The 21,270-nt window shown below is 42.9% G+C and overlaps 1 protein-coding gene across 4 annotated transcripts in view; it reads right to left on the bottom strand.

Annotated features, from left to right (window-relative positions):
- FSD1L (fibronectin type III and SPRY domain containing 1 like) overlaps positions 1–9,041 on the bottom strand; it is a 63,532-nt gene extending 54,491 nt beyond the window's left edge. For 3 of the 4 annotated variants that reach the window (XM_048850672.2, XM_048850673.2, XM_048850674.2), the window contains exons 1-2: positions 8,896–9,041; positions 680–775 (exon numbers count right to left, since the gene is read on the bottom strand). In XM_048850672.2, coding sequence (XP_048706629.1) covers positions 680–775; positions 8,896–8,910 — 111 coding nt within the window. In that variant the 5' untranslated portion in view covers positions 8,911–9,041. Of the gene's footprint in view, positions 1–679; positions 776–8,557; positions 8,640–8,895 lie in introns of those variants that run through there. The other variant, XM_048850675.2, reaches the window with a different exon arrangement.
- Between the last annotated feature and the right edge of the window lie 12,229 nt (positions 9,042–21,270).

Genomic DNA, 21,270 nt, shown 5'->3' with positions numbered 1-21,270 from the left:
TGAGCAGCAATTGGTTTTATTTGCCACTACTTAAGAAACTTGCTTTTAGATTTACAGTGTTACAGACATACCAATGCTGAGCAAAGAGCACAGAGGTATAAGCATCAGGCAGTAGATAAATTAGAAAAAAATTAATCCTTGTTTTAGACTGAGAGAAGGGGTAAAGATACAACACAAGTCTGACAGTCTGTTATCTTCCAATTTACTGATTTAAAAGCACTAACCTGAAAAGCAAGACAAGTGTTGATGCTCAGACCAAAGAAATCTCAACATGTCACATGAATATTGGCTTTTCAGAAGAATGTGATCTGGATTTAACTAGGAAAAAAGTTCACACACAACTACCACAACTTCCACTTCACACAAGGTGGCAGAAGCTTCAAAATCATTTAGACTCTTCCCTATAGTTGAGTCCAGTCTCAGCATTTCACAAAAACAGGGATTTTTCAGTTTCAGAATTGAAATTTATACTTGCATTTTACTTTCAGTAGAATCACCCATAAACAGAAAAACCACCACAACAGCTTTCCTTTTTGGTTTTAAGAATTGTCAATAGCAGCTCTTTAGACACCAAGAATATTTTTAAGTGAGCATCAATAATCCAAGTCTGACTGACCTCCCACCCCTCAACTTCATCACATTTGCAAATATAATGATTTGCAGATATTAACACATGTACCTGAACACCTTTTAACGTATGGCTCAGTGTGTCGATAAAGTTCTGGATTTCATCATTTTTGTTCGCCAGAGTAGAGATAATCCTTTGTAGAGCTTCCTGGGATTACAAAGAAATTCAAAAGCGAATTCAATATTTGTATAAAGATTATATATAATTTTCTATCTTGTGAGCCATTTTAAATAGTTTGCTACCCCAAAGAATGTTTATTACTGAATGAAAACCTTGTCTGCCTATCACCACTTCCCACTGCAACACCAAAGACAATACAAACATGGATTCAAGTCCTAATGTGAAATTAGAGTTTTGTTTCAAAACGACAACGTTTTGTTAAAGCTAGGAAGGCCCAAAACAGTCAAAGATGTGAAATCTAAGACAGGGGTTCTCACAAGAAATTTTTTGGTGCCCTCAGTGTGTGGCCACCAACTATTGCTGGTAGCCGCTCTGCAAATTTTTCCTAAAATACTTCATTGTAATTTTTTTCCTCCCCTCAAGTTAATTATTTGGACATATATGTGCATATTTATGTAGGTTTTTTGCAGACTCAAATAAAAATGATGTACAATTTTCTCTGTTCTTTGACCTCAACAGAATAGAAACAAACAATGTGTTTTGCATATTCTTGTCCCTTTTTGTTGTTTCTTTTGCTTTATGTGGTTGCTTATTTTTTTTAAGACTTGCTAGCTACTAAGTCTGTCTGTGTGAAAACAGATATTTGTACTTTGTTACTATCACTTCAGCAGACTTAGTAGCTAGCAAGGAGGCAGCGAAAAGTGATATTAACAGACATACAAATATTTTTCACAACAGACTTACTCAGCCCTGGCAAGCTGGGGGACAAATTAAGCCCTGGATGTGGAGGTGGGAAGGGAGGCAGCTCAGGGTCAGGGATTATGTGGCGGTGAGTCCAGGGACTAGAGCCCTGAGCAATGGCTGGGGGCGAGCCTGGGGCCAGGGGATGAAGCCCGCCACCACACAGCTGGAGTCTGCTGCCTGACCACCCCAAATCTGAAACCCGAGCCCCGCCGCCTGCCTGCTCTTCCAACATTTGTGGCCCCAGAGGGGGACAAGACCCAACCCCTACTGGCAGCCCTAGGAGGGGCCGTTGCTTTGCCCCACCGCCCTCCCATATCACCACCCAGGAGAGGCTGGGGACACACGAAAAGCCCCTAGTAGCAGCATGCAGCCACGATTGCCGCATTGAGAAACGCTATCTAAGAGGTGTTCCACCAAGGTATATGGCTTTTTCCTTATTTTAAGAAGTCTTTTCTACTCCTTTACACATTTGATCATGTAATTTGTATAAAGCGTGGCTAAAAGTTCAGTGTTTTTGGCTTGGCTGTTAACAGAAGTTGGTATATAAGCAACTGTGTTTAAACTAACATTTCTTCCTAGTCCCATCCTTAATTCATTCTACAAATTCATCACAGGAAAATTTATTATTTCTGATCTCACAAATAAAGTGTGTGTATGATTCTCCAGTTCCTCAGAAATATTTAAAAAAAAACTTGGAACTGGGTAACTGCCTAGAAACAAGTCAGCTGATCAACCTTGTGGTATAGCACTCGGGTAACTAAAACTGGTGGGATGCTGTCCACTATCTCTAGAGGGTATGCCAACATCCAGTTCAATAGAATATTGAAAGGTAAGCTATGGAGAACACTAAGAACTGAATTATACTAGTATCCACCTACCTGCACTCTAAGGATTTTAATATGAGATACATCACTGATCAGTGTTTCAGTGGAAAAAAAATCAGCAAGCTATCTACAGTCCCTGCTTCCTGCCAGAAGGCCCTTAGGAAAAGATACCTTCCAATTTCAAGTTTGGAAAGTTTACCTTTACACCTATCAAGAGTTGGCATGAGGTAGTCATGCAATACTATTCTGGTTAATTGTGTGCAACTGCATACAGTTGACAAATCTTTCCAATTTTTATTACTCTTCAATAAGGACAGTCAAATTGCTATGGTGATGTGTACCAGGATCCATTACTTCCCTCAAATTACTGTTATGAATGTTTCCACCACTTGGTTTAGAATAGAAGGTTTCCCATTGATTAAAGTATTATATAGGAGTATTATGGACAAAGTTGTTTTTAAGTTATTCCCTCAGACAGTCTAATCCTACCAACTGCTTTCTGGTTCACTACTGACCAGGAGCAATTGTGCTTGTGTCAGACAAGCCCACAGCTAAGCCTTAGATCCTATAAACATAACCATCAGTATGGATGAGTCAGAAAACTCCCAATCCTCTTGACTTGGATTTATGAGATCCTGTTGGTTCTGCCGTTTGAAAAACATTTTATAGCCATGTACAATAAAGTCTGAATTTACCTGAAGGCAAAGGTCTATCTAGGTAACATTCAAATAAAGTCCTTTGCACAGCCACTCCTAAAATACAAACAATGTATCACTCCCATTTTCTACTTGCTAACAGTTGTCTCAACATAAACAAGATTGTGCCAATGATCCTAGAGTTAGGACTAATGGGGGGGGGAGAGGGAACAGGAGGAGAAACAAGGATCGGCAAGACTATTAGAAATAGTACATAAAACTTTCAAGGCTACAGTTTCAGTTTCATCAAGCAGGAAGGAATACCATGAAGTTCAGCTAACTTTAATCCTAACCATATATTTTTCCTCATATTGGTGAAAAAAGGCAAAGGCTGAAAAATCCACTAATGGAGTGAGTAGCTTTCCTTGGCAGGTGTTGGGGCCCAAGCCATCAATTTCAAATAAAAAAGAGCTAGAAGTCAGCAGCTAGTATTTTGTTTGCAAATAATCGTCCAAATGAATAGTAAAATGCAAGATGAAGCAGACTGCAGCTCATCTCCGAAGGCTGGCAGCTCCAGCCTCTCTTCTGCTGTCCATAATTTCATTAAGATGAATTGTAGGAAAACAGAGGACCAATCTATACTTAAAAGGCTGCTGTGGCACAGTTGAAGATCTTCAGTGAAGATGCTAGTATGCCAACAGGAGGGCTTCTCCCATTGACACAGTTAGTCCACCTCCCCCAGAGGCAGTAGCTATGCTGATGAGAGAATTAGCACTGTCTACATCAGGGGTTAGGTTGGTTTAACTGTGTCGCTCAGGGGTATGGATTTTTCACAGCCCTGGGCAACATAGTTATACCAATGCAAGTTTCTAGTGTAGACCTGGCTATGAGCAAAAGTAGAGGCTTACATCCCATCGGAGAATGGCCTAACAAGCAAGTTGCAGGGAAGCCCCTTGGCTAATTCCCCACAGAAGGGGATTCAAACAACACTGCACAGAAGGTAAGCATTGTGTTTATCAGGCATTGTCCTGGATGTCATTGGTGAGCCCGTTCATTTTTGTACTTCCTTCTGGCTAGTAGGCTTAGTACCCCAATTAGTACATGTTCATGGAGTCACTGAAGTCCTAAGATAAGGTTTAGATGTGTTAATATTGTACGCTAACAATCTGTTCATAGCAAATTAATTACAGTGTAATTTAAGAATTAGATTTAGTGCCTCTGAATAGCACATTAATGCCCATGAGTTACATGATGTGATTGGATACATTTTGTATAGAGGGAGTGCAGGCTCAAATGGTTTGGTTGTGTAAAGCACAGTCCTGACAACTATGTGGGTAAGACCAACCCATCAAGATAGAAGGAAAAAGAGGCCAACCCAAGAAGCGATTGGCAAAACTATAACCTACCCTCATGAGAAGATGGCATTGGGCTTTCTGATATGTAGCAGTGAGTCTCAGCTGACCCGATCAGCTCAGTGCACCCCACATACTTATTATATTGATTTAAAGGATGTCTTGTAATATATCCTTGAAAAACTAGCAACTCACCAATTAGTATTCTTGTGAGATTATGTATTGTTAATATAAAAATTATAAATGTGCTGGAAATGTTTTTAAAATGTGGTAGGGCTTAAGGCACCCCGTGTTAGACCAAGGAACGTGGCTCCACCTACTTGTATTGTCTCCAATGTAAATTGATCAAGGAGAGGCAATGAAGTACATTTACATAAAATGTAAACAAAGCCATCAAAGAGGAGGAGACAACAAAAACAAACAAAAACACATGGCATCAGCTCTCTGGTGGACACAGCAAGCTGAGCCCCCTGGAAACAAGGATGAACCTTGAGAATATGAATGGAGAAAACAAGCCATTTTGGCATTCTTCACCTGAAGAAACAAAGATATCAAGCACTTTGAGATCGGAGTTGGATCCTGCCTGAGGACTAGCCAGCCCTGCTAGAAGACTTGTTAAAATGGACTATGGTGAGAAAAATCAAAGATTCCAGCTTGTTAAATTGGCTTTTAAGCATTAGAAGCACTGTCAAAGCCGATTCCCCACTCTGGCACTTTGAGTGCAGAAGGTGGGGACCTGCAAGGATTCTAAAAATTAATACTGGCTACTCCAGGCTTGTATTAAACTCCCAAGGTTACAGTTTCTCTGACCTTGGATACATAGACGCTGCCACCACCCAAATGCAAAAAACACATATCCTTTGAAATCAGAAAGGCACACTTCGGAATTCCTTCCTGTGAGGTACCCTCAAGCCCTTTCATCCGCCTCCGGGGAAGAGCGGAGAAAGAAAAATAAAGGAAATCAGCTGTTGCCACCAGCTAATTTAAGAACATATGCACAAACATCTTAGGACACCAAAAATCCAATCCTGTTCTTAAAAAAGGTAAATTTTATTAAAAACAAAAAAAAGAAAATACATCTGGAACTTAGGCTTTTGCTAGATTTTAAAAAAACCCACTTACAAAATTTAATCCTCAAGAATAACCTTCTTGAGGTCCAGCTTAAAGGTTAAAAGCAAAACAAAAGTATTTGGGGTTAGCACAGAGGAGTCCACAAGCCAATACTAAACAAACAGAAATAAACCTAATGTGTTTTTCTAGACATTCCCTAGTTTACTTACATATCTGGGGTTTCAGATAAGCAATCTCTAGGTATTATCTGATGGTTTTTCATATCTGGCTTAAGCTTCTCACTGCATAACTGCTCCCTGTTCCATTTTTTGCCCCAGAGAATCACAACACCTAGACAAAGGGAAGGTTGTGGGTTGTTTTTTGTTCCCCCCCTACCCCCCGCATTTTAAAAAGTTCTAGCCCTCCCATTGGTTCTTTTGATCAGGTGCCCACTCCTTTCCTTTTACTTGTGGGCTTGTTAACCCTTTACAGGTAAAGGAAGCAGAGAACCACCACCAAGAGGGATTCCATAGCCAACTGAGTGTCCACAAAAGGGAGCTACCCCCCCCCCCCATTTATCACAAACATATTTTCACTTTTGTTTATTTGGAACCTTTTCTATCCCAATTCCTTCTGTTTGGTATCATTTAAGTATCTGCCCTTTGTTAATAAGGAATCTCAGTGGAGCGTTTTAAACTGAAAGAGTAAAATCCACAGTCAAACTAACAGGCTGATGCTGTGTATGGTCTTCTCATTGTAGTACTCATAAAACCATATCAAATTTGCTGGTCCTTTAGAGAAAGGCTGAGCACTGCATGGGAGACAGTTTTGGGTAGACATAGGACCAGAGGGGCAGTTAGTATCACCCTGCATGGAGTAACCAGGCTGGTGGAAGCCAGAGTGAGGTCACTGTGCTGTATGCAGGTGGCTGGTGTCAGGCCTCTGAGTCAAAGTTGCACAGTACAGAAGCACGTAAGGTTGTAGGTGACACTTTACTGGTCTAGGTGAAACTCCAAAGCGTCACAGTGGAATATCATAAAAGACGACATTAGAATGTGGTGTAATAGACTAGAGGACATAGCATTGAACAGAGCACTCTGGAGAGAGAGAGGACTCGTAAAGCGGACTCCATTAGATGGGATTAACAAAAAGACAATACATTTTGTGTATCTAAAGTTTCACAAGCAAGTCTGTCATACTACACTACAAATATACAGTAATAGACATGACAAGATATTTTGTAAGTTTACAGATACACAAGATGTCCCTTCCTAAAGGACACTTGATTTATATGCATTTCTATGGCACTCACATAGCAACTGAACACCTCAAATATTAATGAAATATACATAAGGTTATTCATTTGGCCCTAGCAAGTATGGGTCTAGCTCTGAGTCTGAGCCTCTGCAAAACCTTTCATTTAAGAATGAGGTTTCAAGACATTACGATTTCAAAGGTAACTTTCCAAATGTGAACGAAGCATAAACCAAGCTACTGCCCTCCTCAAGTCTGAAGATAGCTGTAATATTTCTGCTACTGTTCATAGCTTCTCCAAGCAGCACCAAAGGGAGATTAACAATACCTATGGTCAGTTTCAAGGATACTATGCAGAACCCCATGGGGCAGCAGTGAAACTTAGAAGTCATGTGAATGCTACTGTTTGGAAAAGCTCTGACTAGCAGAGACAGGCACTGAGAGGACCACCCAAAATAAAAAGGCTCCAGAAAAGGGTAAAGCAGAAGCCACTACTTAAGACTGGGAGAATCAGTAGAATAGCAGAGGCCCTCTCCCCTACTCCCACCGCTTGGGGGAGGGGAGAAGAGAATAATTCCTTTTCTCTTCCAGCAACTAAAGGTGGATGGAGGTTCAATTTTATACAACATTTAATGAGGAAGACTTACAGAAGTTCACCCCCTTACCTCTTCAACCAAAAGGCCCCCGTGAGAGCACCCCGACAAGAGTCTACCACAGAGCTGGCTTAACAACCAGTTATGTGGTAGCATTTCTCATCTGCATATTTCAAAGTAGTAAGCTTAGTCATCCAAACAATAGGTGTGTGAAGTTTTTCAAGCCCCCAAAAAATCAAGGTACAACTCATAGCTAACAATAGTTCCAGTGTTTCTGGGCTACTGCCAGTAGTTAGGTGAGATCCTAAAGGAGGAGGCAGGGAAAAATCCTTCCTGATACCTGGCCAGGGACCCACAAAGTTGGGTCAAGATTACTTGCAGAGCTTATGCTAACTTTTTCCTGTTGGCGCAGTCTCCTAACCCAACCACTTCTCTGCAGGTCAATAATTTGATTGGGTGGGGGACAGGCAAGGAAGGAGACAGAAGGGAACGTGGCCAACAGACACATTTTAAAAACATACAAGAAATATAATTAATTTGTCCCCTTCAATGCAGTTTCACATTAACAGTAAACAGAGGGATTCACCTATGTCAACAATCTAATTACTGGTGGCCAAAATGCACAATAAGAGAGATCTATTCCAGACTGGTGTTTTATAACATACCATTAGCATCCCAACAAGCAGGATACTAAGTCTTTTGTTAACTCAACATTTACATTTGTTGGTTTACAACCCCTTTACATCCCTCTGGTAGGAGGGATCAGACTAATACTGCAGAACACTTTCCATCTATTTTCCCAGCATTTTTTCCTAGTAGCTCTCTCTTACACTTGATCATTTTGCAGTATACCAAATTACTGATAAGAATTTTTCTTCCACTGCTGAAACATTGTCCTATTTTCTCACTAGTACAGGCAAATCCCTTAGGGAAACCTGCTACTTCCCAGGAACTGTTGCGCATGTATGCTGCTCCGCTCTCCTCTCCTCCCCTCCACTGTACCTCGCAAGGGAGTTTCTTGTCAGCCATACTACACAGTTTTCATACAACCTCCCTGTGAAAAAGCCTCCTCCAAAGCTACAAAAGTTAGAATAAACGGCAAAGGAGAGAGAGAGAAATGGAGAGCGTACAGACAGAAGGATGGATTCCCTCTCACATGAAGATTTTCAGTTAGACGCACTTAATGGAAGCTACGTTTAGCGGGCAGCTACACTCCACCTCAGCATCCCCCCTGCCTCTAGCAACAGGTCCCACGGGACCCAGCCGGCTGCAGGGACCCTAACGCTGCCCTCTCGTCTGAAGGCAGCTTCCAAGGGAGCCCTGCTCCGCGAGCCCGCCGCCGATACCCAGCACTTACACAGCAATTTCCCCCGCCGGCAACTCAGCTTCGCCTTGCGGCAACACAAAGCTGAACAAAAGCCTCTGACAGCCCCCAAGGCTGTGACCGACACCCGCCGCGTCCCCCAGACCCACCCCACGGCTCGGGTGGGGCAAAGAGCGAGTCACCCCAACCTGCCTCCCCCCCGCAGCCATTCCCGCTATCTCCTCACACCTGCCGGGGAGGCCCCCCCCGTGAGGGTGGGCGCGGCCCGTTACCGCCCGAGAGGCGGGGAGGGGGGACGCGCGGGGGGCGGGAGCCAGCCCCCCCTCCCCCAGCGACACTCCCTCACACCAGTCTCCCGCGCGCCCACTCACTTTCTGGGCATCCATAGCGAGGCTGCGGCAGGCGCGCGCGGAAGACACCCTCTCGCTCAGCCCACCCGCTAATGAAAGTCGCCTGCGGGAGAGAGGCTCGACTCTCCCACCCTCAGCGCGCGTCGACCGGCACTTCTGCGCCTGCGCTCTCCTGTCCCCCACAAACCCCTTCCATCCCCGCCCAACGTGCCCGCCCTTTCCCGGGCAGGACGCACCGCCCCATTCCTTGCTCGTCCAATAGAGATGCATCGCCTCGACCAGGCACCGCCTCCTCCCGGGCCTGTCTGACAGGGCGCCCCGCCCTTCCCCCCCCCTCCCTCGGTCCCTTACGTGACTAGGAACGTCTACTTCGAGGCGGGAGGGGAAAGGCGAGAGAGATGGAGGTGGGAGCTGCAGCCCTGGCGCCTGCGCAGTGGGCGTGATGCACACCGGCGGCTCGGGCGGGGTTTGGCCTGGGGGCGTCTCACGCTAAAGGAACGAGGCTTCCCCACATGCCCTCGAGTCGCAGGTTCGCGTCCAGCCGGCGCGCATGCTCTGCCCAGTGCAGGAACCAAACTCAGTCCCAGCCAGGCCTGGGCTAGTCCCAGGGCACAGGGGAGTGGAGGGTGTATTGACCTGGTAAAGGCCAGCAGTGGAGTCTGTATCCACGCCATAGCCGCCCCCTCAGGGGCAGAAGCCATTTTCGTTCTGGCCTGAGTTGACAAGTGACCAATGATTTTCACTGGCCAGCAGCTCCAAGATGTTAAAGAAATCATGAGTCAGGCCCCCAAAATCATGTCATTTTTAAAAAAAATCTTAAACTTTTAGTTATTTTTATTTTCCTCTTGCTTTCAGAGCCTGTAGGGCACACTTGGCTCATGGCTTCAAGCTTTTTTTCCACATCCAGGAGGGCTAAAAAAAAAGTAATTTTATTTTAGTGAAAACTGAGATGCCTACAGGAGCTGGGTCTTTAAGAAAAGCAGCAAATATTTCAAGACTAGCAATAAAAGCAGAAGAGTTGGCAACACTGGATTTTGGATTGCCTCCATTTCTGTATGTCCGGCTGGGATGCCTCAAAGGGACCTCATTTCTAGAGAGCAGGTGCTCAGCACTTTCTGAAAATCAGGCCCTTATAAGGCATCTGTCATAAATATAAAGGGAAGGGTAAACCCCTTTGAAATCCCTCCTGGCCAGGGGAAAGCTCCTCTCACCTGTAAAGGGTTAAGAAGCTAAAGGTAACCTCGCTGGCACCTGACCAAAATGACCAATGAGGAGACAAGATACTTTCAAAAGCTGGGAGGAGGGAGAGGGACAAAGGGTTTGTGTCTGTCTGTGTGCTGCTCTTGCCAGAGACAGAACAGGAATGGAGTCTTAGAACTTTTAGTAAGTAATCTAGCTAGGTATGTGTTAGATTATGATTCCTTTAAATGGCTGAGAAAAGCATTGTGCTGAATAGAATAACTATTTCTGTCTGTGCATCTTTTTTGTAACTTAAGGTTTTGCCTAGAGGGGTTCTCTATGTTTTTGAATCTAATTACCCTGTAAGATATCTACCATCCTGATTTTACAGGGGGGATTTCTTTATTTCTATTTACTGCTATTTTTATTAAAAGTCTTCTTGTAAAACACTGAATGCTTTTTCATTGTTCTCAGATCCAAGGGTTTGGGTCTGTGGTCACCTATGCAAATTGGTGAGGCTTTTTATCCAACATTTCCCAGGAAAGGGGGGGTGCGAGTGTTGGGAGGATTGTTCATTGTTCTTAAGATCCAAGGGTCTGGGTCTGTAGTCACCTAGGCAAATTGGTGAGGCTTTTTACTAAACCTTGTCCAGGAAGTGGGGTGCAAGGTTTTGGGAAGTATTTTGGGGGGAAAGACGCGTCCAAACAGCTCTTCCCCAGTAACCAGTATTAGTTTGGTGGTGGTAGCGGCCATTCCAAGGATAACGGGTGTAATATTTTGTACCTTGGGGAAGTTTTTGACCTAAGCTGGTAAAGATAAGCTTAGGAGGTTTTTCATGCAGGTCCCCACATCTGTACCCTAGAGTTCAGAGTGGGGGAGGAACCTTGACAGCATCTCAAGTTGGACACATAAAAATCACTAATTACTTTTGAAAAGTTTTGGCCCCTGAGCCTGACAGAGGCTCAAGCACATTACCAGTGCTTTTGAAATGATAATTGTGGGTACACCTGTGAACATCACCATATTTCTGAATGTTTCAGGATAAGTATCAACTTTCTAAGGTTTTCACCCACTTTGGTGCTTTGTCTTGTATACAGCAGTCAAACTTTACACATTAGGAATCTTCTCCCTAAACCTAATATGTATTTAGTTTGCCATACTTGTAAACAAGCTTTGTAGTATTTCAGAGCCTTCTGACCCACAGAATAAAAAGTGTGTCATACAGCTTTTGAAATGTGTGGTAACTCTTCACATCAGTGACATTTAACAAATATATAACTATAAAAACATTCACAGTATTTGAGAGTATCTGTGACTGTATCACTCTTGATTGGGGCTTTGGCATTATTGTAATGTAATTGATTGATAATAGTATAAACTCTGGTTGCAAAGTAAAAGAAAAGAAAACCGCATTATGGTAACTCTCCAGGATTACCTTCACTACTACAACATCACCACTTAAAGGTAAAAAGGATTTATTAAGCCAATTTTGGCCTCGGTTTGCTTTATTTATTTAGGGATGAACCCCCATTTTTCCTTAGTATCATTGATTTTTCTAAAGTGTTACGGACTTCCTACCTTCATGAGAGTCAATCAGGCACTCAAAGGAAATTTTATAAAACTAGATACCTAGTAACAAGAGGAAATGAATTCTCTGGTGAGGTAGAACTCCACACCCTTTTGTTATTAGTATTGTTTAAGATTTGTGAGATCAGGACCCCATTGTATTAGACACTGTAAAAACACATAGCAAGAGACAGGTCCTGCTTCAAAGAGCTTACAATGATAAATATGTGACAAAGGGTGAGAAGGGAAATGGGCACAGAGAGGTGAAATGACTGGCCCAGTGTCACACAGGACCAGGCAACAGAGCCAGAAATACAGCTTAGGTCTCCTAAATCTGAAAATGATAAGGCTATGGAACCACTTCTATATGAAGGGAGATTAAAAAGACTGGGACTATTCAGCTTGGGAAATTGATGTCTGAGGGGGAGGGATAGCTCAGTGGTTTGAGCCTTGGCCTGCTAAACCCAGGGTTGTGAGTTCAATCCTTGAGGGGGCCATTTAGGGATCTGGGGCAAAAAAAAATTGGGGAGTGTGCCTGCTTTGAGCAGGGGGTTGGACTAGATGATCTCCTGAGGTCCCTTCCAACTCTGATACTCTAATAGGAGGCATTAGCAGGAGTTAAGATAGAGGCCTATAAAATCATGACTGGTGTGGAAAAAGTGAATAAGGAAGTGTTATTTACCCATTCACATAACACAAGAACCAAGGGTCACCCAATGAAATTAATAGGCAACAGGGTTAAAAAAAACACAAGGAACTACTTCTTCATACAGTGCACAGTCAATCTGTGGAACTCATTGCCAGGGGATGTTGTGATGTCCAAAAGTATAACTGGGTTAAAAAAAGAATCAGATAAATTCATGAAAGATAGATCCATCAATAGCTATTAGCTAAGATAGTCAAGGCTGGAGCCCCATACTCTGGGTTTCCCTAAAGCCCTGACTGCCAGAAGCTGAGCCTGGATGACAGGGGACAGATAATCCAATAAACTGCCCTGTTCTGATCACTCCCTCTGAAGCATCTAGCAGAGGCTATTGTCTGAAGACAGGATACTGGGCTAAATGGACCATTGGTCTGACCCAGTCTGGCTGTTCTTAGATTGCAGCCTCATGCCTCATGTAACAGGCTATGCTGCCTCTCAAGGGCTGGAACTGTTTTATTGTATGATTCTGAGGGTCTGTGTTTTGTTTTTCCCCCCAAATCACACACACACAACTGTGCACATAATTACCATGCCCGTGTGAGCAAAAAAGAATATTAGTGTGAGCAAATCTAATAGACAATTGACTAGTTGCCCATTCAAAAGCAGTAATTTTGCATTGAGATTAGCCATGTGATTGTGCATGTCACCATATAAGTAAAGAGACCCGAAGAAGAGCTCTGTGTAGCTCGACAGCTTGTATCTGTCAGCAACAGAAGTTGGTCCAATAAAAGGTATTACCTCACCCACCAAATATGCTAGGACTTACGGCTACAACAACGCTGCAAACATTGTGAAAATAAGTCCCTTTATGTTCATGTAACCTAAAGATAAAGAATCTGTGCACATGAAAATGAAACACTAAGGTCTTGGAGACAACTCTTGCTTTTTTTCTTATTGCAGAGTCTGGTGGCTCATACCAGTTTACATAGCCATTTGTTTCCACTTAATTTCTCTTGATTTATTTTGTAATCCTAAAAAAATGTAACCCTCATTTGAAATATAAAGGAGAGCAAGAACATCTTTAAACTGGAGTCTGTTTGAACACACCACACTTTGAGTGATGAGTTCCAAAGAATCTGTGCCTTTGACTACACTCTCCTGATTTGTTTTATTGCAACAATAGCAGTGAAGATACAATACGCTCATTCAAAGTGTCCCAGATTGTTTTACTGCAGAATGTGGACATTCATCCTGTAAAACAGTATAACTGTATAAAATAGTTTGTATGTTATGCGTCAGTTCATAATGTAGGCGGCAACAATCCTTTTTCTCTTAAATATGAACTTTCTGCATTCCTGGTTGCAATCTACTCTGCTGTACAGAAAAGTTCACATGCCACTATTAGGAAATGGTGTTATCACTGATGTTCCATTGTACAGTGATTAGTTCAGTTGATTGGTTCAGTATTACATACCCTCCTATTCTGTCAGCCAATCTGTCACTCCTACACAGAAAAAAATTAACCCTATTTTGACCAAAACCTGGAACTCTCTTGAAGCTAGCGGGCCAGGGCTTTAGCTGGTACAAATCAGAATAGATCTTCTGAAGTCATTTTACACTAATTTACACCATCTGAGGACACAGCCTATTAGTGGGAACATGAAACAGATTTAGAACCACATCATAATTGTAACTGTTACAGAGCGATCTGCACATGCCGCTTTCTCTCATTCCATGTGTTCTTCAGGTATTTCATCTCCTTAATTATGATGCCCTTTAGAACGGGACTTTGTATTTTAAACTGTATATGCGCATTATATCTTTATGAAGGCTAAAGAATGATAAAGCTATGTATCTTGTAGTTAGAACGAAGACTGATAATACAACTATGGGTTTAAAAATAAATGCAGTACTTAACACTTCTGTGCACAACTTCTTAAAGGTTACTCTGAATCTGTAGATCCATTGTGCCCATAATCACTGATAACAAGGGTTATCAACCGTCTTTTTCCCAAATAGTGCAAAACCAAATAATAAAAGTCAGTGGAGTTTAAAAATCAAATCTGCTTTTTGCTGGAGCTAGAGGGAATCCAGAAGTTCAAACAGCAGGCCACTGGAGGGCAACACCTAAGCTCAATCAGGAGCCTTAGGCTAAAGTTTATATTGCCTTATTTTTTATGAGTTACCAATAAAACCAAATCCCAGGAAGTTTGGGGTCCAAATGGCCTGGGTCAAAGCCCACTGAAGGCAAAGGGAGTCTTGTAATTGATTTCATTGGGCTTTTGATCAGTCCCTGACTCAGGGTCTGAATGCTTTGTCTAAATTCAAGCACAAACCATCAGATGCATGTGCCTTCGCCAGTGCCGGATTAAGGTATAAGCTAACTAAACTACAGCTTAGGTCATCGCAATAGGAGGGGCCTCTAAAGCAGAAAAAACAGAATCCATTTAAAATTTTATCAAGATCAGTTGATAAAGGTGATATGGGGAAAAAAAGATTCTCTCTAAATATAGACATTTTCATTCAAATCTGACAAAAATATACACATCTGGCTACACAAATACCCTTACCCTACCCTTACCCTTCACTAATTGTTCATTATTGACAGGAGGGAGGCCAGGGCTGAGGGAAAAAAAACAACAATTGCACTTGTAAAATTAGTATTTCTACAAGTAAGTCTGTTAGCAGTCTCCTAAGGCAGTGTTTTGTTGGCCAGCTGCTACTGGTAAAATTATGACCGTGCCCTCACAGTTTATTTAAATAAATAAATAATCTCACTGCTGATAAAATCGGGAAAAATGTGAAGTCAGAGACGGCAGTGTCGTGAAGCCGTCCTGCGTAGCTCATACTTGTATGTTAGCGTGTTCTTTCTCCTTTTGACCTGTACATACGGACAATAGTGTATTTTAGTGCACACGCCACTTTCTGCGTCATGCGCTATCCATGCTTCACATGGACTTGGGTCGAGTGGATCTTGAGGAGGATACATTTTTGTTGGCTCCCCTCTGTCAGTTTCGGGAACCTTCACAGTAAATATCAGAGAGTGCTGACGAGAGGATAAATAGAGGGTTTTGAGAGAAGTGAAGGAAGACAAAGCCCTGGCTGGGATGATTTAGCTGGGGTTGGTCCTGCTTTGAGTAAGTGGTTGGACTAGATGACCTCCTGAGGTCTCTTCCAATCCTAATCTTCTATAATTCTCTGATTCTAAGATATACATATATATCAAAATATTTTGAGTACTTGGTGAGCAAGTTATTTGAAACTATGTGCATATGTGATTTATAGGTTATTAAAGCTTATAATATTCATTATATTTGCTTGAATATAGGCTAGTGTTTCTCACTTTCTCAATGCCTGTCTCGAGATTACCAGTCTTTTTTCTGGTAAATTCTTTCTTTCTCTTTCGCACATACAGACTGTTGTCACTCTGTGTGTCTGAGGTTTTTACTCGAGATTATTAGTGGTCTTGGGGAAGACAGAGGATAGAGAAGAGAACATGAAGAGAGATGTCTGCCTAGAGAAAAGACTGGGATTTTCTGCTCGGGGGGTTTGGAGCGCGCAAAATAATATTTTATTATTGGTAGTATGCTCTGTAAAAATTCTTATATAGACTTATAAATTACATATCATATGCATAATACATTGTATTTTTATATTATGGCAAAAGAAAAATCCCAACAATTCATTGTTTCGTAGCAAAAATTAAATCAGAATAAATATTTGTAAATATATTTTATATATAGTCTGGATACACTTTGTATTTCTCTAACAAAATTAATCAAATGTTTTTTCATTTATTCAAAGAAGGATAATTTTCCTTATTCATGGTGTAAAAAAAATTATATATCCTCTCTTGTTTTCATGTGAGAACATAGACAAAATAGCACTAACTTTCACAGAAATATCCTGGTAAAATAACACAGGTTTTCGGCATATATATATGAATAAAAATATTATTTGTTGTATAAATATATACATCTCAATATTTATAATATACAATTATTTTTTATTGGTTTCAATAAAAACTTTCTGCTACTAATTTTAATATCAATATTAGGTATTTAAGCACAACCTCCTATAAAAACAAAACAAATCAATTTGTTGGAACAATACAACCCGCATACAATTTACTGATGGTTTGCTTATTGCCTGGGTGTAATTCATATCAATATAAGTAATAGTTGAGCTTTAAGCTTGTGGGTGATCTGCATCCTATATCCTCTATTGCCTCTTAGACAGAGGATAGAAGATGTCAATAGAGGATACAAGAGTGTCATTGCGTATTCAGACAAGGAATTCCACAATTTAGATGCCCCAACAGAAAAGAAAAATTTCCTGAGAACTATTCTAGTAAATTGTATTATTTCCTATATTATTTTTATTTTTTATATTGTATTGTTTACTTCCACTTTACTTACATGCGCAATTAGTTCAAAGAATGTGTCTAAAATTTATTTCTCTCATGATGCCATTGTTACAGAGAGGGCTGCTGAAAATGAAGATTATTATTCTATTTTTACAGTTTCGCTTTTGTATATACACAAATATAAAGCTTTCATGTTTATATATTCAGTGTCCTTTTTGTGAAAATAATAAATACTTTCTTTTTATGGTGTGGGGCCTCTTACACTTGACATAGTTTAGGGCCTCACAATGTCATAATCCAGCCCTTGCCTTCCCACTTCAAAATTATGCTCAAGGTGAGGATTAAACTGTATACCTTTATGGGGATCTTAGAGCCTTTTATAGGTGTCATATACATAAATCAGTGGTGAGCAACCTGCGGCTCGCGGGCTGCATGTGACCCATCAAGGTATTCCACGGGCTGGCCATCAGACAGTTTGTATACATTTGCATGGCCACCCGCAGCTCCCAGTGGCCACGGTTCGCTATTCCCAGCCAATGAGAGCTGTGGGAAGCAGCGCGGACCGCAGGGACGTGCTGGCTGCCGCTTCCCACAGCTCCCATTGGCCTGTAATGGCAAACCGTGGCCACTGGGAGCTGTGGGCGGCCGTGCAAAAGTAAACAAACTGTCTGGCAGCCTGCCAGCGGAATACCCTGATGGGCTGCATGGGATGGCCGCAGGTTGCCCACTACTGACATAAATCTAAAAGATAAATACTTGACAGGTAAACTTCCAGGTCATGTTTCCAGTATTGTGCCTATTCTCTTTTTTTCACAGTGACAAATTAGAAATCCTAAAAAAAAAGATTAGGGGCTGGGGAGAAAAAGTCTTTCAACAGCTCTGCTCTGCTCTGCTCTGCTCTTCCAAGAAGAGCCAGAGATGGCATGCTAAAGGAGTATACACTGCATATGGATCAAAACTCTTTGCATTTCCATTTTCTGCAAAAGTGTGCTCTCTCTCACCATCAGGAATAATTTGAAAAACTTCATAGTAACTATTGAAGCTGATTTCAAATGAGAATAGAATGAAATAAGATCTCTGAAAAAGGTGGACACTGAAAGAAAACAAGAAAGATCAATATTGCTTTAGAATTCTGTCATATAAGAGAGTCTGCTTTGGATAATCAATCTAAAGTATGAGAGGGGACACGGACAAAGAAAATGGTTTTCAAACTTTTTGGTGTCGGGTATTCCTTAATACATATTTTTCATTCTCTAATTTCATATGAAATCCCCACTGTACCAGGGAATGTGGGCCCTTTATAGGCACAGCCAGGCCTGTTCCACTGCTAGGAGTTATCAGCCCCTTAAGTTCAAAACGAGGCATTCAGGGTGGTGTGGTACTGAGAAGGAGCCCCTGACTGGACCCAGAGTAAGACATAAAAGCTCCCTGCCTCAATCTGAGGATGGGAGAGCCAGCTGTTGGGCTTCTGGATGTGAGTGTAACTAGGGTGTAGGTAGGACTGGTGCTGAGCAGCTGACGGAGAGAGAGATGGCAAAGGGGTCATGGTGGGAAGTAGCCTGTGGAAGCTAGAACAGATAGCTGGTCCTCTGTATGCAGAGTCTAGGGGCTTGTTCCTGGTCTAGAGTCATAGAATCATAGAATATAAGGGTTGGAAGGGACCCCAGAAGGTCATCTAGTCCAACCCCCTGCTCGAAGCAGGACCAAATCCCAGTTAAATCATCCCAGCCAGGGCTTTGTCAAGCCTGACCTTAAAAACCTCTAAGGAAGGAGATTCTACCACCTCCCTAGGTAACGCATTCCAGTGTTTCACCACCCTCTTAGTGAAAAAGTTTTTCCTAATATCCAATCTAAACCTCCCCCACTGCAACTTGAGACCATTACTCCTCGTTCTGTCATCTGCTACCATTGAGAACAGTCTAGAGCCATCCTCTTTGGAACCCCCTTTCAGGTAGTTGAAAGCAGCTATCAAATCCCCCCTCATTCTTCTCTTCTGCAGGCTAAACAATCCCAGCTCCCTCAGCCTCTCCTCATAACTCATGTGTTCCAGACCCCTAATCATTTTTGTTGCCCTTCGCTGGACTCTCTCCAATTTATCCACATCCTTCTTGAAGTGTGGGGCCCAAAACTGGACACAGTACTCCAGATGAGGCCTCACCAATGTCAAATAGAGGGGAACGATCACGTCCCTCGATCTGCTCGCTATGCCCCTACTTATACATCCCAAAATGCCATTGGCCTTCTTGGCAACAAGGGCACACTGCTGACTCATATCCAGCTTCTCGTCCACTGTCACCCCTAGGTCCTTTTCCGCAGAACTGCTGCCTAGCCATTCGGTCCCTAGTCTGTAGCTGTGCATTGGGTTCTTCCGTCCTAAGTGCAGGACCCTGCACTTCTCCTTGTTGAACCTCATCAGATTTCTTTTGGCCCAATCCTCCAATTTGTCTAGGTCCTTCTGTATCCTATCCCTCCCCTCCAGCGTATCTACCACTCCTCCCAGTTTAGTATCATCTGCAAATTTGCTGAGAGTGCAATCCACACCATCCTCCAGATCATTTATGAAGATATTGAACAAAACCGGCCCCAGGACCGACCCTTGGGGCACTCCACTTGATACCGGCTGCCAACTAGACATGGAACCATTGATAACTACCCGTTGAGCCCGACAATCTAGCCAGCTTTCTACCCACCTTATAGTGCATTCTTCCAGCCCATACTTCCTTAACTTGCTGACAAGAATACTGTGGGAGACCGTGTCAAAAGCTTTGCTAAAGTCAAGAAACAATACATCCACTGCTTTCCCTTCATCCACAGAACCAGTAATCTCATCATAAAAGGCAATTAGATTAGTCAGGCATGACCTTCCCTTGGTGAATCCATGCTGGCTGTTCCTGATCACTTTCCTCTCATGCAACTGCTTCAGGATTGATTCTTTGAGGACCTGCTCCATGATTTTTCCAGGGACTGAGGTGAGGCTGACTGGCCTGTAGTTCCCAGGATCCTCCTTCTTCCCTTTTTTAAAGATTGGCACTACATTAGCCTTTTTCCAGTCATCTGGGACTTCCCCCGTTCGCCACGAGTTTTCAAAGATAATGGCCAATGGCTCTGCAATCACAGCCGCCAATTCCTTCAGCACTCTCGGATGCAACTCGTCCGGCCCCATGGACTTGTGCACGTCCAGCTTTTCTAAATAGTCCCTAACCACCTCTATCTCCACAGAGGGCTGGCCATCTCTTCCCCATTTTGCTATGCCCAGCGCAGCAGTCTGGGAGCTGACCTTGTTAGTGAAAACAGAGGCAAAAAAAGCATTGAGTACATTAGCTTTTTCCACATCCTCTGTCACTAGGTTGCCTCCCTCATTCAGTAAGGGGCCCACACTTTCCTTGGCTTTCTTCTTGTTGCCAACATACCTGAAGAAACCCTTCTTGTTACTCTTGACATCTCTGGCTAGTTGCAGCTCCAGGTGCGATTTGGCCCTCCTGATATCATTCCTACATGCCCGAGCAATATTTTTATACTCTTCCCTGGTCATATGTCCAATCTTCCACTTCTTGTAAGCCTCTTTTTTATGTTTAAGATCCGCTAGGATTTCACCATTAAGCCAAGCTGGTCGCCTGCCATATTTACTATTCTTTCGACTCATCGGGATGGTTTGTCCCTGTAACCTCAACAGGGATTCCTTGAAATACAGCCAGCTCTCCTGGACTCCTTTCCCCTTCAAGTTAGTCCCCCAGGGGATCCTGGCCATCCGTTCCCTGAGGGAGTCGAAGTCTGCTTTCCTGAAGTCCAGGGTCCGTATCCTGCTGCTTACCTTTCTTCCCTGCGTCAGGATCCTGAACTCAACCAACTCATGGTCACTGCCTCCCAGATTCCCATCCACTTTTGCTTCCCCCACTAATTCTACCCGGTTTGTGAGCAGCAGGTCAAGAAAAGCGCCCCTCCTAGTTGGCTCCTCTAGCACTTGCGCCAGGAAATTGTCCTCTACGCTTTCCAAAAACTTCCTGGATTGTCTATGCACCGCTGTAGTGCTCTCCCAGCAGATATCAGGAAAATTAAAGTCACCCATGAGAATCAGGGCATGCGATCTAATAGCTTCCGTGAGCTGCCGGAAGAAAGCCTCATCTACCTCATCCCCCTGGTCCGGTGGTCTATAGCAGACTCCCACCACTACATCACTCTTGTTGCACACACTTCTAAACTTAATCCAGAGACACTCAGGTTTTTCTGCAGTTTCGTACCGGAGCTCTGAGCAGTCATACTGCTCCCTTACATACAGTGCTACTCCCCCACCTTTTCTGCCCTGCCTGTCCTTCCTGAACAGTTTATAACCATTCATGACAGTACTCCAGTCATGCGAGTTATCTCACCAAGTCTCTGTTATTCCGATCACGTCATAGTTCCTTGACATCACCAGGACCTCCAGTTCTCCCTGCTTGTTTCCAAGGCTTTGTGCATTCGTATATAAGCACTTGAGATAACCTGTTGATCGCCTCTCATTCCCAGTATGAGGCAGGAGCCCTCCCCTCACAGACATTCCTGCCTGTGCTTCCTCCCGGTATCCCGCTTTCCCACTTACCTCAGGGCTTTGGTCTCCTTCCCCCGGTGAACCTAGTTTAAAGCCCTCCTCACTCGGTTAGCCAGC

The sequence above is a fragment of the Caretta caretta genome, chromosome 5 (genome assembly GCF_965140235.1).
Source record: "Caretta caretta isolate rCarCar2 chromosome 5, rCarCar1.hap1, whole genome shotgun sequence".
NCBI classification, from domain to species: Eukaryota; Metazoa; Chordata; order Testudines; family Cheloniidae; genus Caretta; species Caretta caretta.
The sequence above is the reverse complement of the archived record's forward strand: the minus strand, read 5'-3'. Positions and strand labels throughout refer to the sequence as shown.